Consider the following 18,231-nt stretch of genomic DNA (forward strand, 5'->3'; position numbering starts at 1 on the left):
TTTGTTATATTAAAAATATAGAAGCTAAAGTTCGGAGTAATTGATTACAGGTAAAAAGCTATTTGAGTATGATAAGCACATTTTTACAATATTGTTTGTCAGTCATATTTTATCTAGAAGGCAGTAATAAATGGTTACAAAAAATTGGCTACGTGAAAACAAGATAGAATATAATCAATAATTTTGATGTAATTTACCATGGAAGGTAAAACTCGTGATGAGTAAATAAAATATAAAAAGTATAATAAATAAAAACGGTACATAGGAGTGTTCCAAATCTACAATGGCACAGGCGGACAGGCCTCACGTCCACGACCAGCGCAGCCAGCCATAACTCCGCCCCGATCTATTCCGTCGCCCCCCAAAAACACGAGAGCGCAGGAAGAGAGAGGAACCAAAAATAAATAATAAGGGAAGAAAATAATAAGAAAAAAAAATACTCCCGTGTTCTTCGACCGGCGGTGGTGGTGCGAACGCGAGGCGACCAAGCGGAGACGAGATGAGGGGGCCGAAGCGGCCGCTCGGCGTGGTGACGTCGTGGGTGCGGCGGCAGCCGCCCAAGGTGAAGGCCTTCCTGGCCGTCGTCACCGGCATGGCCGCGCTCGTCTTCATCCGCTTCATCGTCCACGACCACGACAACCTCTTCGTCGCCGCCGAGGCTGCGCACGCGCTCGGCATAGGCGTCCTCATCTACAAGCTCACCAAGGAGAAGACCTGCGCCGGTTCGTTTCCGTCCGCTTCCTTGACACCCGTTCCCGATCTGTCGAGATCACCCGTGCCGGCGCCGATATGGTCTAGGATTTTTATAGGATTTGGCCCGCCAATTCAGCGTTTCAGAAGGCGATTTTTCTGGCATGGTTTGCAATTTTTATTTTGCGAAGAATTGGCGGTTTACTGCTGTGTATATATCTATCTAGGAGGCGGAAGGTTAGAGAATTATTCGATCTATTTTGTATCTATAAATACCCCTTATGTTTTTGTCCATTTTTTTAGATAATGTTTGTTGTGAGGCTAGACAGATGTGTACCACTGTTATTGTTTGGGGTTCTTATACGGGATTAAGTGCTAAAGTACTCATCTGGTATATTTTGGAGCTGCAAGACGTGCTTGATTACATTATCCTTCGATTTGACTGCGGGGAGTTTGTATAGGCTTATTAGACTCGTCTTTTAGAATGGTGTAGGGTGTTGCGGGCTGTTTTGAAAAATCTGGAGAAACGAAATCTTGAATAAGAATCGTGTGGTTTCCAGTTTTTTTTTTTTTTTTGTTCTCTTTAGCTCTTTCAACATCTATTTGTTTATTAGAATTCCTTCTATTGAAGTATGCATTCTTGTATCATTTCTCCCAGTTAGCGGATCCCTTATTCCAATTACATAGATTTTGTTTTATACATCGCAGATGTTTGCAATTTTATAGATTTTATATGAATCAGTTGTGTACCTACTTGGCATGGTTTAGATTTGGATTACCATATCAGAGATCTAGAGATTATTCCTATGTGCAATATAAACTTATTGAGGGTTTACCTTGTGATTTCTTTCACTTGGTGGATCTAGTCATATATTAATCATTTGGTTTGATATTTAAAAAAAAAAATCCCACCTCAAGCTGCGAAAATTACCCTAAATTTCACCGTTCTATGTATATGATTTCTTCAGAATGTCTGTTGTATGTGAGAAGATGGCCTAACAATACTAGCCTGTCAGAATATCTTTTTTGCCATTCCATTTCTTTTATTTAGGTGTTAATGCTCTACTTTATGTATAGTCTAAGATTCTCAAGGGGGGCCTTCGCTTTTCATGTTGCAGGACTATCCCTCAAGTCTCAGGATTTAACTGCGTTATTTCTAGCTGTTAGACTGTACTGCAGCTTTGTCATGGAGTATGACATCCATACGATTCTGGACACTGCTACACTTGTAGCCACACTGTTTGTTATTTATATGATAAGGTTCAAACTGAGGTCAACTTATATGGTGGACAGGATAACTTTGCATTGTACTATGTGGTAAGAAATAAACTTATGTCTTGGTATTTTTATAAATTTAGATCAGTTACTGTTCTTAGCTAAGAATTTAGTTTCTCATACCCATGTCAATGATATTGAGTTGGAGCTGTCCAGTTTGTGCAAAATAGAGCCACATTATCATCTCAATGTATTTGCTTTGTACTGAACTTGGTTAGGTTAAGACCAAGGCTGTGTGAGCTTTATGGTTAGAATGCACATCACCTTTTAGATCATTTATTATTGAAACATTTTGAAATTCATGTCTCTCTCTGTACTTCTGGGATTGGAGGTAGTGCTTCTCTGATGCTTGTGCTAACAGAAGGCATTGGACTTATGCTGGCTAATTTTACTTCTTCTACCACAACGTTGCACATCTTAGTTGTATATTGCCATCTTATTGTGCTTGGGATTTTGTTATTACCTTTCAAGGTGCTACCGTGTGCTGGACTGGCACTACTTATTCATCCTTCAACATCTCATAACATTGTGAACCGGATCTCCTGGGCGTTCTGTGTTTATTTGGAAGCTGTTTCAGTGCTGCCACAGTTACGCTTGATGCAAAATACCTAAGGTAACATCACCATCTTGTCATTTGGTTCCATTGATTGCAGGATAATAAGGTTTGACTTAGTTTTACCATCTTTTTGCAGATTGTTGAGCCATTTACAGCTCACTATGTATTTGCATTGGGGTTGCAAGGTTTCTTACTGCGCCCACTGGGTTCTACAGGTCCCGTCTTTTTGGATATACTCTTGAGCTATACATACACAGCTGTATTATATTGTAGCAGTCTTCGTTTTTGTTCTTATTGTTTTTTGCACCTACAGAAATGCTGGGCAATATAGACTGTCATCGTAGATGTGGAGAACTTTTTTACGTTTACCCTAAATCATTTTTATTGAACAGACAGATTTCTTGTTTTGGGGTGGTGGGGAGTGTCTTATGACCATTGTTGATTTGTAGTCACTCATGGCCATGAAAAAAACGCTTCCAATTCTCTAGTCCTAGTGTTTCACATCACTAAATGTATTCAAACCTTGATCATCAGAAGCAACAAATTCTTTAATGTAGGTTTGGACACGCGTGGCCGTCTGTTGACAGCTCTCGGCTATGGTTTGTGGCCGTCTATGGTGCTTTTATCAGAAATCGTGCAGACATTCATCCTTGCAGATTTCTGCTACTACTACGTGAAGAGGTAAATTCAGTATCGCTGTGAAGTTTAGTTGGCTGTTCCTTTGGGGCATCGTCTAACAAGTGATTGTCGTTTTACAGTCTGGTTGGTGGGCAACTGGTGCTACGGCTTCCCTCAGGGGTGGTGTAACAAGTGCAGCAGGATACAAAGCTTAGTAGCGCTTCAACCGATTCATATATACTCTGAATAACAGTTATGCTCTAGTGCTGCCTTTTTTAGTTGATGATGTTATGAGTTATGACTATGTATAACAAAATTGCTGCAAGGGTTTTCTTAAAAAGATAGGTTGTCATTGAGACTGTTTATAGCTGCACGTTTCTTGATACCCAATCTCTGAGTACTTCGCGTCTGTTTTATGACTGCCGTGGTCTTAGAATCAGGTGGTTAATGGTCTCTTTGGATTAGATAATTCTAGAATGCTTTCATATGTTTTTGCCGCAAACAAATTGATCTTGATCTATGCAGAACTAGCCACGTGAAAATCGTGGGAGCAAGGCGATCAGCAGCATGTTCGGTTGGCTGGTTCGTATAGTTGCTGGTTCGTGAAGAAGTACTGCTGGTTGATTTGTGTGAGAGAAAAATATTGTTCCGGTTAAAAATTTACGATCGTTTACGACAAGCCACAGCCAAACGATGGGGTTCCTTTCTGGTCCATTACTAATCTTTAGTACTAGTCTTCCTTGAATTGTCAATTCAGAATGGTCTAGTTGGATTGAGGGTGGATCGCGGTTGCCTCATGCGTTCTTCCTGGCAGCTCACACCAGTTCCGCCTGCAATTCTTCGGTTTGTTGACCAGACACAGAAATGGTGTGCAGGAGTACTAGGACTGTAGGAGCCGTGCCCATGCTGTGCACCCATGGGGGCGGGGCTGTTGGCCCGTCATGTCCGAAAGTGAAAGGGCTTTAAAACTCCTGTGTGTGGTATGGATCGCTCCTCGGACCCTTTTGTCTTTGCCACTTGAAGGTTGAATCCGAATACTGTCGTCGTTTCAGCTGGTCATGTCCCGACTTGTTTCAGCTTGTTTTAGCTTATTTTCTCTCACAGAATACTATTCAATCATCCAAAACCATCCAAAATCAGCCCAAAAGCTACTAGCCGAACGCCTTTTGCCAATTGCCTCTTCTGGCGCTGGCTGGAACCTGCTGGCTGCTGCGGCTGCAGCGCAACGCCGGATGCGGCGTCCAGAACTGACGTCGTGGAATGCATCAGCGTCTCCAGCAAAAGACAACGCGGCAACGCAAGAGACTCGACTAGCAAGCCAAGTCGGTCGAACCCTACCGCTCTGCTGCCCCGTCTCACGTGTATAGACGACTAGACGTGGCCGGATGGAAGGCTCGATCCATTCCAAACGGCCAAAATCACAAGCACCGCACGCCCGGTCGCGGCAGGCCAGCAGCAGCAGCCCCCGACCCCCAGACCCAGACGGGCAGATCCAAGCGCCGAACAGAAACCGCAGCAGACCAAACACGAAACTCTCGCCGAACAGATAAAAGGCCCAACCCACCCTCCCGTCTGCCGGTCTGCCCCCGTCCGCCCTCTCCCTCCCTGTCTCTCTCTCCCCCACTCGCGCTTCCTCCCCCTCTCCTGTGGGCGCTCGCTCTCCCCCGCCCCCAAATCGCCGCGCCGCGCCCCGCCTCGCCTCACAGCACCGGTTGCGTGGGAGGAGGGAGAAAGGAGAAGGAAGGAAGGAAGGAAGGAGGGGAGGCGGCCGTCGGGCGAGATGAGCGACTCCTTCTGCCCCGACTGCAAGAAGCAGACGGAGGTGGCGTTCGACCACTCGGCGGGGGACACGGTGTGCACCGAGTGCGGCCTCGTCCTCGAGGCGCACTCCGTAGACGAGACCTCTGAGTGGCGCACCTTCGCCAACGAGTCCAACGACAACGACCCCGTCCGTGTCGGCGGCCCCAGCAACCCGCTCCTCACCGATGGCGGCCTCTCCACCGTCATCGCCAAGCCCAACGGCGCGCAGGGCGACTTCCTCTCCTCCTCCCTCGGCAGGTGGCAGAACCGCGGCTCCAACCCTGACCGATCCCTCATCCTCGCCTTCCGCACCATCGCCAACATGGCTGACAGGTCCGCCTCTTCTCCTCGCCTCTCCGCTCCTCCCTTTCTTACGCTACAGGTTCGATCCGATTCGATCAAAATATGTGGCAGTGCTAGTAGTTTGCGCTGATTTTGAGGATATATATGCCGTGTGCTTGCTCGTTTGTGCGTGTGTCGCACGGCCTGATTTTAGGTCTGGGGCGATGGATTTAGATATTTAGATGGGGAATGTGATGTGGGGTTTCAGGGTTGGTTATTACTGCGGGGGTCTAGATTTGGAACGTCTGATTGATATACTTGCGTCTATGGCTTTTGTATATTCTTGTTGGGTTTGGTGCTGGATGATTGTCCCTTGGATCTACTGAAATTCCGCTGTTTCATAAGATGGGAATCCATCTGATTATCATTAATTTCATCAGGAACTGTCGAAGGTTCGGTTTTTATTTGGGCACACAATAGGTTTGGCTAGAGTAGGTGTGCTGCTTGCACCTATGCATCATTATGTCAAAATTAAGCATTGATGACAAGTTGATCGTGATGGCATGTAGTACCTATACCTTAGGCATGTAAGTTAGCGAAGGTGATATACATACAGTAAAAAGATACCAGCCACATATTTCTAATTTGGGCGAATAGATGCACAATACTCAATGCTGTTGATAGCTAATTTGATTTTAGCTGTGTCAACCTTAATTTCGTAACATCTGTCAACAATATGCTGACACGAACTATGTCTTCTGCAGGCTAGGTCTTGTGGCTACTATTAAGGTAAGGAATCTGATGGCTTACTGTCCATTATATTAAGCTGGCTGCCAACATTTTTTTTTATATAGCTACATGGCTATACTTGCTTGTTAGTGCTAGCTGTGAGCCTGTGATCTACCATTTTTAGGTGCTGGTGGAGTGTGTCCTAATAATTGGCCTATTTTGTACTGAAACCTACTATGATATCTTTTTTGTATGCTCCCTTAATAGGAATATTTGTAGTTCATCAGATTACATGTTGATATTTTACAAAATTTGGGTGTATATGCTAAGGCTCTGTTTGGAGTGGAGGAATTCCAAAGGGAACTTGTATGAATCACAAAACGGAGGAAATGAAATCAGGGTGTGTGTTTGGAATACTGGACGAGCCAATTACTTTCCTTTGGAATACTGTAGGTAGATGCTCATTTCAGAGCACTGTTTGCCTAAACGGCAGTTAGCCCGTTTACACCGTTTAAACGCTATACAGTGGTTTGCTATTTCTGTTTAATTGATTGTTTATCCCGTTTAGGTGTCTGTTTAGCCCAAATAATGGTTAAATGGCAAGTGACTGTTTATCGTTTAGGATAACACTACTTCAAAGGAAACCAAACATCCACTCCGATCTCTGGTTTTCTTTTCCTTTGCGGATGTCCAAGACACTGCATACGAAGAAGAGAGGAGAGAACGAGGAAGCGCACCACAAGAAGCTGTCTGTCCCATCTTGATCTTGTCTCTTCCACTGCTGCCTCTGTTCTAGGAACCACCGGAAGTAGATAAAATGGGGAGTCAAAACGGAGAGCCGAAAGACGGGGCCGAGATTAGATTGGGGGAAGTGCATATTATGACTTTTTACTGTGTAGTGATAGATAAGGACTATTGAAAGAAAATATTTAATGGGTGGTTTCCCATGTTATTTAGACTGATTTAATAATATATATTTACAACTTCCTTTAAACAATAAGTCAATAGTACTCCACTTCTTGTATTCTGATTCCTGCGTCCCAAACACCTGCTTCTTGAAACTTTCCTATCTTTTTCCATTCCTCTATTTTGCACCCTCATTCCTTTCCTATTCATACATTTTCTATGCATTCCTCATTCCTACGTTCCAAACACACCCTAAGAGTAGGGATCTATGTTCTGTATGGTAGCTTTTCTTCTCTTTTTGAAGATAGATTACATGTTTAATACTTTCCTGAATACCCACTGTGTGATTGAACATATTTCTGCTTCCTGTGTTCGATAGAACAATACCTTATAAAGTTATAACTTAATAATTCAGGTAAATTACTGCTATGTAGTAATTATTTGTTTTGGTCTTTACTCTTCAAGGACCGAGCAAATGAAATCTACAAGAAAGTTGAAGATCTCAAGTCTATCAGGGGAAGAAATCAAGATGCCATACTAGCTGCATGTCTATATATTGCTTGTAGACAAGAAGATCGGCCTAGAACTGTGAAAGGTACATATTGTTCTTAGAAATTCTCGACTTCCTAGACACTAGAATTCATAGCCATGCAACACTCAGTTCATCTATTTTTCTTGTTTTTGTATTGGATTGTTGCAGAAATATGTTCAGTTGCTAATGGGGCTACAAAGAAAGAAATTGGCAGAGCAAAAGAATTTATAGTGAAACAACTGGAAGTTGAGATGGGGCAATCTATGGAGATGGGAACCATTCATGCTGGAGATTTTCTGGTATGATTGTCCAAATTTATAGCTTCATTTTGTTGTCAGAGTTGGTACAACAACAACAACAACAACAAAGCCTTTAAGTCACAAACAAGTTGGGGTAGGCTAAAGTTGAAACCCAGCATAAGCAATCAAAGTTCAGGCACGTGGATAGCTGTCTTCCAAGCACTCCTATCTAAGGCTAAGTCTTTGGGTATATTCCATCCTTTCAAGTCTTCTTTTATTGCCTCTACCCAAGTCAACTTCGGTCTTCCTCTGCCTCTCTTCACGTTACTATCCTGGCTTAGGATTCCACTACGCACCGGTGCCTCTGGAGGTCTCTGTTGGACATGTCCAAACCATCTCAACCGGTGTTGGACAAGCTTTTCTTCAATTGGTGCTACCCCTAATCTATCACGTATATCATCGTTCCGAACTCGATCCCTTCTTGTATGACCGCAAATCCAATGCAACATACGCATTTCCGCGACACTTATCTGTTGAACATGTCGTCTTTTCGTAGGCCAACATTCTGCACCATACAACATAGCAGGTCTAATCGTCGTCCTATAAAACTTGCCTTTTAGCTTCTGTGGTACCCTTTTGTCACATAGGATGTCACATAGGACACCAGATGATTGCCGCCACTTCATCCACCCTGCTTTGATTCTATGGCTAACATCTTCATCAATATCTCCGTCTCTCTGTAGCATTGATCCTAAATATCGAAAGGTATCCTTCCTAGGCACTACTTGACCTTCCAAACTAATATCTTCCTAGGCACTACTTGTCGGAGTTGGTAATTTTCCTTAATTCTTAAGTTGGTAGCTTATAAACTGATAAAAAATTGCAGAGGCGTTTCTGCTCAACTCTTGGGATGAACAATCAAGCTGTTAAGGCAGCCCAGGAGGCAGTTCAGCGCTCAGAGGAGCTTGATATAAGGTTTGGAATTTCAAACTCTACATGCTAGCAATTGCCCATTTCCATTTGATTGCAGTTAGGACCTGCTGTGGCATGAAAGTTTCAAACTCTTGGGATGAACAATCAATCTGTAGTTCACATTTCTGACAGAAAAAAGATATGTTGACACTTCCTTTCATCCTTCTGTGCAGGAGGAGCCCAATTTCAATTGCAGCCGCTGTCATTTATATGATAACCCAACTCTCAGAGGACAAGAAACCACTTAAAGGTTTGGAATGCTGCCCCCATTGTGTTTTTCCCTGTGACTGATATACAGGTAATAATACTGGAGAATCTGTTGCAGATATATCCTTGGCTACTGGTGTGGCAGAAGGCACCATCAGAAATTCGTACAAGGATCTGTATCCCTATGCCTCAAGGCTCATCCCGAATACCTACGCCAAGGAAGAAGACCTGAAGAATCTCTGCACACCTTAGGAAGCTTACTTTTTTTTCCCCTTTTGTTACATAAATCGGAATTAGATTTGTCAAAGAGGAGTGAGTGACCCTGGTTGTGACTGTACCGGACAATGTGTCGTCGCCGCCGTGCTTAACTTTATGTGGATGGACCAATGAGAACAGAAGTTGTCCTCATCAGATCGATTTCTTTTCAGAGCACCTACCACCTGAAGATTTGTGGGATAGCCAAGGCGTCGTTTTCGTATACTCCCTTGGGAAAAAATGTAGATAGCAAGCAGTTCTTGGACAAGCACAAGATTTAAATTAAAAAACAGGATTATGTTCTCCATCTTCTAAAGAAACCGTCATTATCCATCTTCATTCTAAAGGCCCTTGGATACCAAGGGTTAATTGGTCGTCAGCTAAAGCATTCCGAGGGCCATTGGATACCAAGGGCTAATTATTAGTCAGCTAAAAATTAGCGTATGTTTGGATGGACTAGGGACTGATTAATAACTAGTTCATGATTAGTGGACTAATAATTAGTCTTAGGATCTATTTGGATAACCTCTTCTGAACTTTAGAGCTTTAAAAGCTTTACATAACTTTAGCTCACTTTTGAGCTCTGAAGCTTTAACGTGAGTTTAGAGCTAACTTTATACCACTTGGTTAGAGCTTTTGCTCTAAAATTTAGAGGAGAAAATCCAAACAAACCGTTAGTTTACCTGTTTGGATCCTTATGAACTAAAAGTTAGTCAACTATTTTCAAACAGGATCTTAGTCTTAGCTCATCCAAACAAGGGACAGACTAAATTTTTAGCCAAGTTTTTTACTCATCGTTAGTCACCTGGTTGATCAATCCTAACTAACTGATCAATCCAACTAATTTAAGTTAATTTTTAGTCCCTAGCCAATAACTAGCTCCGACTGTCCTTAACTTTGCAGCTCCGACTATCCTTGACTGTGCAAGGGGGGAACATCGTTGTCCTTAACTTTGCAAGGGGGAAACATCGTGTGAACCTTTCTAAGAAAAGTCTCTGTTCGTGTAGCCTTTGTCAGCCGTGGGCAGTGGGAAGGTTAACAGCTGCCTGTCATGCCGTACGTCATGTATGGTCGCCGGATCGCGCGGAACGGATCGATCCGGTAAAAAGGTTGTGGTCCTGGGAGAACCGCCGTTCTGGGGTAGGACGTGCTCTGCTCCCGTGGTTGCGGCACAACGGAAGCGGCAGCGCAGCTGAGGACGTGCACGGTGCACCTGCCATTCGCGGCGGGTTTGGAGCGCAAGTGGGTGCCGCACGCCCCACTCATGGTGCTCTAGCTGGCGGCCCTTGGCAGCCTCACATGGGGCGCACCCGCCGGGGGCACTGTGGCCTTTGGATTGCCGAAGCCGTCCATGGTGTCCGTCCTAGCAGAGCCGCGCAACATCCATACAAATTGCTCTTTGGCCACGAACAGAGAACACTGGCAGTCACTGCCAAGTGTGCTTGCACCATTTCTGGACTGAACGACTCAACAGTCAACATCGGCTCTTCTCTCACCAAGCTGCGATCATGCATGATCCCACGCAGTCTCTGTACACCATCAAGGCAGTTATCATTTCTACTACAACTTGTACTTTGAAGTATTGAGGCATAAAAAAAGGGATTAATCGGATCTGTGTCATTATAACTTTGTCGTTTCTGAAGAACACCATTACTAATCGCCTATTTTGAAGCATGTCATTACAATTCTTCGTTTCCCACAAATATGACACTGAATACGTATGGACACAGTCTGGGCCCAGCTGCAGGCGTATACGAAGACGTATACTTCATCTCCCCTGTCACTGACACGCGGGCCCCACATGTCATCTTCTTCTTCTCCCTCTCCTCATCACCTTCCTCCTGCTCCCACCTTCCGTCCATGGCTGTCGTGAGATGTTGGCATGGCGCTCCAGCGACCGTGGAGGGCTAGCGGACGGCGGAGGAGGTCGAGGGTGGCCCTGCAAACACATCGAGGGTGCCCTCGCCGGTGAGAGCGGATCAGGTGAGGCCGGCGTCGGTGAGGATGGTCCAAGGTCCGCCGACATCCGTGGGAGACGAGGTTTCCAGCTCAGGTTAGCCACGAGATGTAGCGAGATGGCCTCCTCATGCGCTTGCGAAGCCGATGAAAGCAGCGGAAGGGCGCAAGATGGCTTGTGCGAGGAGATCGACGAGCTCGGGTCAACCCCGGCAATGGCAGCGGCGGTGCTTGGTGGAGGCGCTGGAGCAAGGAGGGCTTGTGCTGCTGCTGCTGCTCGCGGCTTGGAGATGCCCATCTCCTCGAGCGCGGCCATCACCTCCTCCCCGAGGCCGAGCTCCTCGAAGCTCTCGGCGGCCTCGACCCTCTTCCCCTTACCCTGTTGCGAGCTTCGCTCCGTGGCCCTCGAGGCGGGCCTCGGGACGCCAGGGGACGAGGCGTCCTTGAGATGGCAGAGGCGGAGGCGCTCGAGGAGGAGCTCGTGCCGCGGAGGGGGAGCGGGAGTGGAGGTGGGGCCAAGGGTGGGGGCGGCGGTGGAGAGGGCGGCACGGAGGAGGCGGAGCCGAAAAGGGGACGGGCGGGAGAGGAGGCAGCGACCCGCGGCGGCAGCGCCGGCCATTGCCATGGCCGACCCACGAAGGCAGCGACCTGGCGCTCGGGATGGAGAGAGAGATTCGGAGAAGAGGAGGAAGAAGATGACATATGGGGCCCGCATGTCAATGACAGGGGAGATGAAGTATACGTCTTCGTATACACCTACAGCTGGGCCCAGGCTGTGTCCATACGTATTCAGTGGCATATTTGTGGGAAACGAAGAATTGTAATGGCATGCTTCAAAATAGACGAATAATAATGGCGTTCTTCAGAAACGACAAAGTTATAATGGCACAGATCCAATTAACCCTAAAAAAAGGCACTTATCATTCTCCTCCACTGTCAACATTTTTTTTCCATAGAAAAGGACACAGCACAATATTCCCAACGTACATCGCTCACGTACAACGGTACAACTGAACTCCCGTCACGTACAGGTCTACGAGAACAAAAAAAAGATGATAACATCTTGCATTATTTTCTGTTTCCGTGCTGCAAATCAGCAAAACCAGGAGGTGACGGCACACAATCACATTCACACGGAGCACCTCCCACAAACACAGGCTTTATGGCGTGGCAGATGAGCTGACACACTGATGACAACTTATTTCAAACAGGGCGCGTCAGGCAGCAACTTTCTTGGTAGTCACTGAGTTGACAATGGTGGCGAAATCCTGTGCCTGCCAAAACCAAAAAATTTGTTAACAGATCATAGATTATCACTCCGTTCCAAATTATCTAGATACATACAAATTGGACGTACCAAAAAAGTCAAAACGACATAATTTGGAACACAGGGAGTATATAGCAGGCTAGGTACACTGATGGTTCAAAAATTTTGACAGCTTCTTTAAGGTTTTGTAAACTATATGCTGCATACGGAGTGGAGAGATCAAATAACATAACCGGCCTTATTTAACACCACTGAAAACAACGGCAGCAAAACACTGCAAGTAGATGATTTTAAAACTACCACTGAACAGAGATCAATATACATAGTCCTGTTAAACACCATTTAGATTTGGAAGTGCATAATGAAAGTTGCAAGAGGAGTTTTAAGAGCTACAAATAGCAGCCACTGACAATAGAGGTTACAGAACAAAGGAGATTTTGTACAAAGATCTGAGGTTAATTTGTCATACCTTCAAGGAGGCGCCACCAACAAGAAAACCATCAATATCTTCTTTCTTTGCTAGCTCTGCGCAATTGGCTGCATTCACAGAACCTGCAACACAGCAAAGGAGGATGGTCACATCACAGAGCCAGTAAGTCATGTTAAACACCCCACAACACTGAAATAAAATTTAACAGAACACCTGCCGAGATATTTAAGCATATGAATTAATGTCTCTCATACTAATTTAGTAAACCGCGGTTCCAAGTTCAATCTTTCCATTGTCAAATTTAATGGAAAAGAAATATGAGAAGCACACTATACTGACATAGCAACATGAGTATATGACATGAGACACTAACCTCCATAGATTATTCGAGTGCTAGAGGCAACTTCAGGTGATAAGTTGGTCTTCAACCAATCGCGTACAGCAGCATGAACTTCCTGGGCCTGCTCAGGAGTAGCAACTTTTCCAGTTCCAATAGCCCAAACAGGCTCATATGCAATTACAACATCGGCCCAGTTTGAAATACTATCTGCAAGCAGATACATGTTGCATATGCATCAACACCTCAAGCAAAATCAATGCCACCCAACTTCTTCTCTAGAACGCCCATAAAAAAAGGTTTCTTAGATGATGAAACTTCACCTGCAAAAGCCTTCATCTGCTTAAAACATACATCAAAAGTTTTCCCTGCTTCCCTCTCTTCCAGCAGCTCTCCTATGCAGGCAATAAGCTTAACATTTTGGCTCAATGCATATGCAGCCTTCTTCCCAATAAACTGCATTTGAACAACTTGTTATATTGCAATCAAAAACTATGTTTCTGGAAGTGTCAAACCAGTAGCATATGCACAGAAAACAATCACCTCGTCATCTTCACCAATAATATGCCTACGCTCAGAGTGTCCAAGAATAACCCATTGAACACCGATGTCCACCAATTGTTCTGCACTGTAATTTTTTAAGGGAAAGGTAAAAATTCTGTTAGCAAAGCTAGAAATGAAAAAATAAGCTCCTAATCCATCGTTACCTATTTATCCAAAGTCCATCCAGTAAAACCAACAGACTGCTGATTTTATAACCACTTTACAGCTAGTTGCAATCTCCATGTATATACTTAGCAAAGAAAAGGGTGACCAGTGTCCAGTGTACCAGACCTGATCTCTCCGGTGTAGGCTCCTCCTTTTCCAACCCACACATTCTGAGCAGAAACCTCAATGCGACCAGTTAGTGAATTCTTGACCTGATCGATATAGATGAATGGAGGTGCCACCACAACATCTGCACAATTGCATAATGCCACACATTAGTTTGATTGCTTTATTCAGCAAGAAACAAGCAGCAAAGTGGCATAGAATTTCTTAGATAATTCTCTCTACTATACGTGTTTCCAACCGAAGATATTAAGTCCTGGTTATAATTTGGAGCCCATGAGCGGAATCCCATCTAAACTGCCATGGAATAAATTGTTCCTATAGCTGCACTTGCAGAACCTGAGATAGACACTTTCTATTCAAGAGAAGAGCCTGCTACAAACATGGAAGAAGTGTTTCCATGCCACATGGTACTCATACAGGATGCAGGTAGCTCATATGCTGAAGTTTCTTACAGTTACAATTACATAAAAGGCTTTCAGGAAAGTCACTAGCAAATCTTATTAGGAGCATTAAGCAAACATTTTGCTGGCAGTTTTTTCTACGAGCCAACTATCCAAACATCGAACTAGCAATGGATTTACACTTTAGTAGATAGCCTTGTACAGCACACAAAGAAAATAAGTGATATATTAGTAAATGCAAATATTCAGTAAGGTATCCACATTAACAAAACATTTATGAGAACATTATATGCAACAGGAAAACATAAGAATACCAATCAGATGCATGCACCAAATGCTAATATCGTAGAAAAAGGAAGATTAGGATATGTGAAGATGAAACAAATGACCTTACCTACATCAGTTTCGAGGGTAGCAGAATTCAATTCAGAGACAAGCTTGCTGATGGAGTCCTTTGTTCCATTCTGAAGAAGAGGGAAAAGAAGGAAGGGAAAAGAAACAGACATCAACACCACAAATTCTAAGATGAGCAAGTAAATACACCAAGGGATATAACTTAATCTTGCTAGTAAAAGCTCCTGAAGTGAAGAATCCCAAAAATGAATTTACAAATTTGAAGCTTGATTTTGGGCCGATAAACTTGCAGACCCATTACTAATAAAAACCACAACTCAAAAGTTCACAACATCCATCATTTTACTACATCGCCTCGCCTCCGTCCAGGCCTCTCAAAGCTTAACAAACAGTATAAAGAAAGTACCAAGGCCTCTGTATCCTCAGGAGGAACTGGTGACATTCCCTGGCTTCTCTCAGCTAAAAGTTTTTTAATAAAGGTGAAAGATGCAACATCAACTTTTATATACCTCCCTTTCAAAAAAAAATCACAACTTTTATAAACCGAACAAAACGGCTTTGGCAGGCCAAGATGGGCAGCAGACAAGCGATTCTATTTCTAGAAGTGGCCATGAACGGAGTAAATCACGATGTATGTATGGATGACGACAAAATCTCGTCCCGGTCCCGTTGGAATGCCCAATGCGGCAACAGCCAAAAGATCATACAGTTATTACACAGCATCTCCAGGATCATCAGTACTGACATCCCAAAGGCGCGTAAAGCTGGAGAAGCAGAACAAGCACTTACGCACTTCCAGTTGCCTCCGACGAAGAACTGCAAAGGAGAGTCAAGCGGGAGCATGAGAGCAGAATCCACATGGCAGATTAAAGACGGGTGGCGAAACAGCGGGGGCGGCGGCGCACCTTGCCGGATCCAGCCATGGCGACGACGCGCTGGGCGCGGCGGCGCGAGCAGCCGATGCGAAGCTGCTGTGGGACGGCGGGAGTGGCCACCGCCGCGGCGCGGCGGAGGTCGGCGAGGCGGGAGAGGTGGGAGGACGCGAGGGACGACGGCGCCGCGGCCATTCTCGCTGCTGCGGTTGGTGGGGGAGAATGGAGAGGAGAGGAGGCGAGGCGAGGCGAGGCGAGGCTCGTGACTAGCAGCCGTGTTCGCGAGGTGGGAATATGATGCGCGCAGCCGCAGGCACCGGACAAAGGGAGGGTTTTTTTTCATTTTTAATTCTTTTTTAAATTTTATTTCAAAAATTAGCCCACTTTATTTTAAACACTTTTGGTGCGCCAATTTCCACGCAAAACACTTTTCACGCCACACCTGTTGATGCGACAGTAGTTTTCCCGCCAATGAAAATGGTGTGACAAAACTCAATCTTAGAAAAAATCATATATTTTTATATGACGTCGGATGACAATGATTCCTATATAAAATTTGTAGATTTCAATGGGATCTACAACTTTTTAATTTTGAGTTTTTTCTATTTAAGATCATTGTCGATAGAATATCATCGGCAGTCCTTCGGGGGTATCCCACGAAGGTAGATTGATCGGCAGATATGCGTGTAATTAAGAATAAGAAGGCAACAGAGACACATGAGTTAGACAGGTTCGGGTCGTCGGCGTGACATAATATCATACTTCTGTGGTCTGTTTGATTGTATTCACTATCGTATGATATTACGTGTGATTGGAGGGGTCCCTACCCGCCTTATATAGTCCGGATGACAGGGTTACAGGTCGGTTAGATCTGGGAGATAACCGGAAAGTAATAACTGATTACAGGAATCTTGGGATCATACGTATCCTAACAGATCTCGTAGTATCTTCAAGATATCTTCTCGGTGTCTTACGGGACGTGTCGAGCAGCGTCGTGCCTCGCAAGGCTTTGTCTTGTGGGCTAGGCCGCCCTGGGGGCACAGCCCATGTGGTCTGTCGTGGGTATCTGGGGTTGTACCCCCCACAGCTAGTCTCCGAACGCCTTGCATCCGTTGCACAGCGCCGTCTTAAGCCTGTCCGAGCAGGTACGAACAAAGACGAGCGGTCAAACTCATGGTCCAACCACCGTAATAGGTTGCCGAGCAGTTGTGAACCGTCGCCGAGCAATGTGAACCGTCGCCGAACAGTGTGAACCGTCGTCGAGCGGTGTATCCTAAGTAAGGCTTGCCATAAGGATGTAAGGAGCTCAAGTTCAAAATAAAAAATTTACCCATAATGGACCAACTGTGCCCACTTAGAGTCTGACCACGAGAAAGTGAGATAATCTTCTTCAACTTCAGAAGGTGCGGAGTCTTCCAGATTAAATCAAACACACTCACTACAAGGTGAAGTGTGCCCACTTAGTCCCCGAGCCTGATAGTAGGTGACGTAGTCACGTGGTGCCAGGATCCAAAGTAGAAGAAAAGCATAAAACTAGCCGAGCAGGCAGACAGTTCCTGAGCGTAACCCCGAGATAAGAAAAGCACATTCACCGTAAGGTGAAGTGTGCCCACTTAGTCCCCGAGCCTAATAGTAGGTGACGTTGTCACGTGGTGTCAGGGTCAGAAACAACAGTCAACAGAAGAAAGTCCCCAGTGCGGTGAGGAACCAAGTCATATTACTGACGCAGTCCCCGAGCCATAAGCGGAAATCTTGGAGAAAACAAATCGTGGAGAAAAAACCGGAGTAATGGTTGTACAGTAGTAATTACTGAGCCGTAACAGATGGCGAAGAAGTCGGTGAATATTCGGTGAGCAATAACAAATTACGACGATAAATGGGTGATACGGGTTGTAGTTGCGCGAAAGCCCAGGTAACGTCCCACCACGCTATTTCGGAGAATTCAGAGAGGCGCAAATCGTGGAGCGGTTTCCCAAAACCCCTCGAATACGAAAGGTGGGGGAGTGCTTTATAATTGCGTCGCCGCACCCCGCACTCTCACCTTTGCCACTTTGCCATTTCATCTTCCTCCTCAGCCCTCGCACTTTTAGATTCACACGTGCTTTCGCCGCCAATCCCAAACCAGATCTGAAAGATGGCACCGAAGAAGGGAGCTAGAAACCCGAAGAAGTCGACCGCCGGAGCCAACCGTAACAACGAGTGGGTACCGTCGAACATGGGGGAGGCGGAGATCAACAGGATGGTGGTGGTGGACGTTCTTTCTGACCATGTCACCGCCGGATGGCGGTCAGCCAGCGGTGAGCCCTTCCCGATGCCGCATACTGACGAAGTAGTAGTGTTTGAACATTATTTCTGGCGCGGGTTAGGATTTTCCATTCATCCTTTCTTGAGGAATCTACTGGAGTTCTGGAGAGTTAGTCTGTGCAACCTCCACCCAAACACCATCTTGCACATCTCTATCTTTATCCATTTCTATGAGGCGTTTCTCAGAGTTCTTCCCCACCTCAACCTCTTTCGTCATATGTTCTGGCTAAAGAAGAAGGGTGGTGGCGGATCCAAGGTGGTCGGCGACATCTATCTTCAGCTCTGCGATGGAATAGTGGGCGAGTACATCACTGTACCGCTGAACACCTCGCTGAAGGTGTGGAACGCCAGGTGGTTCTACATGAAGCAGAGCCATCCCACCATCCGCTGTGACATCGACCACATTTTGGAGAAC

The 18,231-nt window shown here is 45.3% G+C and overlaps 2 protein-coding genes and 1 pseudogene across 2 annotated transcripts; 2 read left to right on the forward strand and 1 right to left on the reverse strand.

Annotated features, from left to right (window-relative positions):
• Positions 1-308: 308 nt before the first annotated feature.
• Positions 309-2,577, forward strand: LOC136548851 (uncharacterized; annotated as a pseudogene).
• A 2,162-nt stretch (positions 2,578-4,739) lies between these two features.
• LOC136550069 (transcription initiation factor IIB) lies at positions 4,740-9,364 on the forward strand. Its single transcript, XM_066541521.1, has 7 exons — positions 4,740-5,272; positions 5,986-6,010; positions 7,322-7,451; positions 7,557-7,687; positions 8,514-8,602; positions 8,773-8,849; positions 8,925-9,364. The coding sequence occupies exons 1-7, from the start codon at positions 4,920-4,922 to the stop codon at positions 9,056-9,058; spliced, it is 939 nt and encodes a 312-aa protein (XP_066397618.1). The 5' UTR covers positions 4,740-4,919; the 3' UTR covers positions 9,059-9,364.
• Positions 9,365-11,914: 2,550 nt separating this feature from the next.
• LOC136550070 (triosephosphate isomerase, chloroplastic-like) lies at positions 11,915-15,788 on the reverse strand. Its single transcript, XM_066541523.1, has 9 exons — positions 15,546-15,788; positions 15,430-15,456; positions 14,681-14,750; positions 13,886-14,009; positions 13,595-13,679; positions 13,375-13,507; positions 13,088-13,261; positions 12,754-12,836; positions 11,915-12,291 (listed from the first exon to the last, which is right to left on the reverse strand). The coding sequence occupies exons 1-9, from the start codon at positions 15,705-15,707 to the stop codon at positions 12,235-12,237; spliced, it is 915 nt and encodes a 304-aa protein (XP_066397620.1). The 5' UTR covers positions 15,708-15,788; the 3' UTR covers positions 11,915-12,234.
• Positions 15,789-18,231: the final 2,443 nt, after the last annotated feature.

The sequence above is a fragment of the Miscanthus floridulus genome, chromosome 4, assembly GCF_019320115.1.
Source record: "Miscanthus floridulus cultivar M001 chromosome 4, ASM1932011v1, whole genome shotgun sequence".
NCBI lineage: Eukaryota > Viridiplantae > Streptophyta > Magnoliopsida > Poales > Poaceae > Miscanthus > Miscanthus floridulus.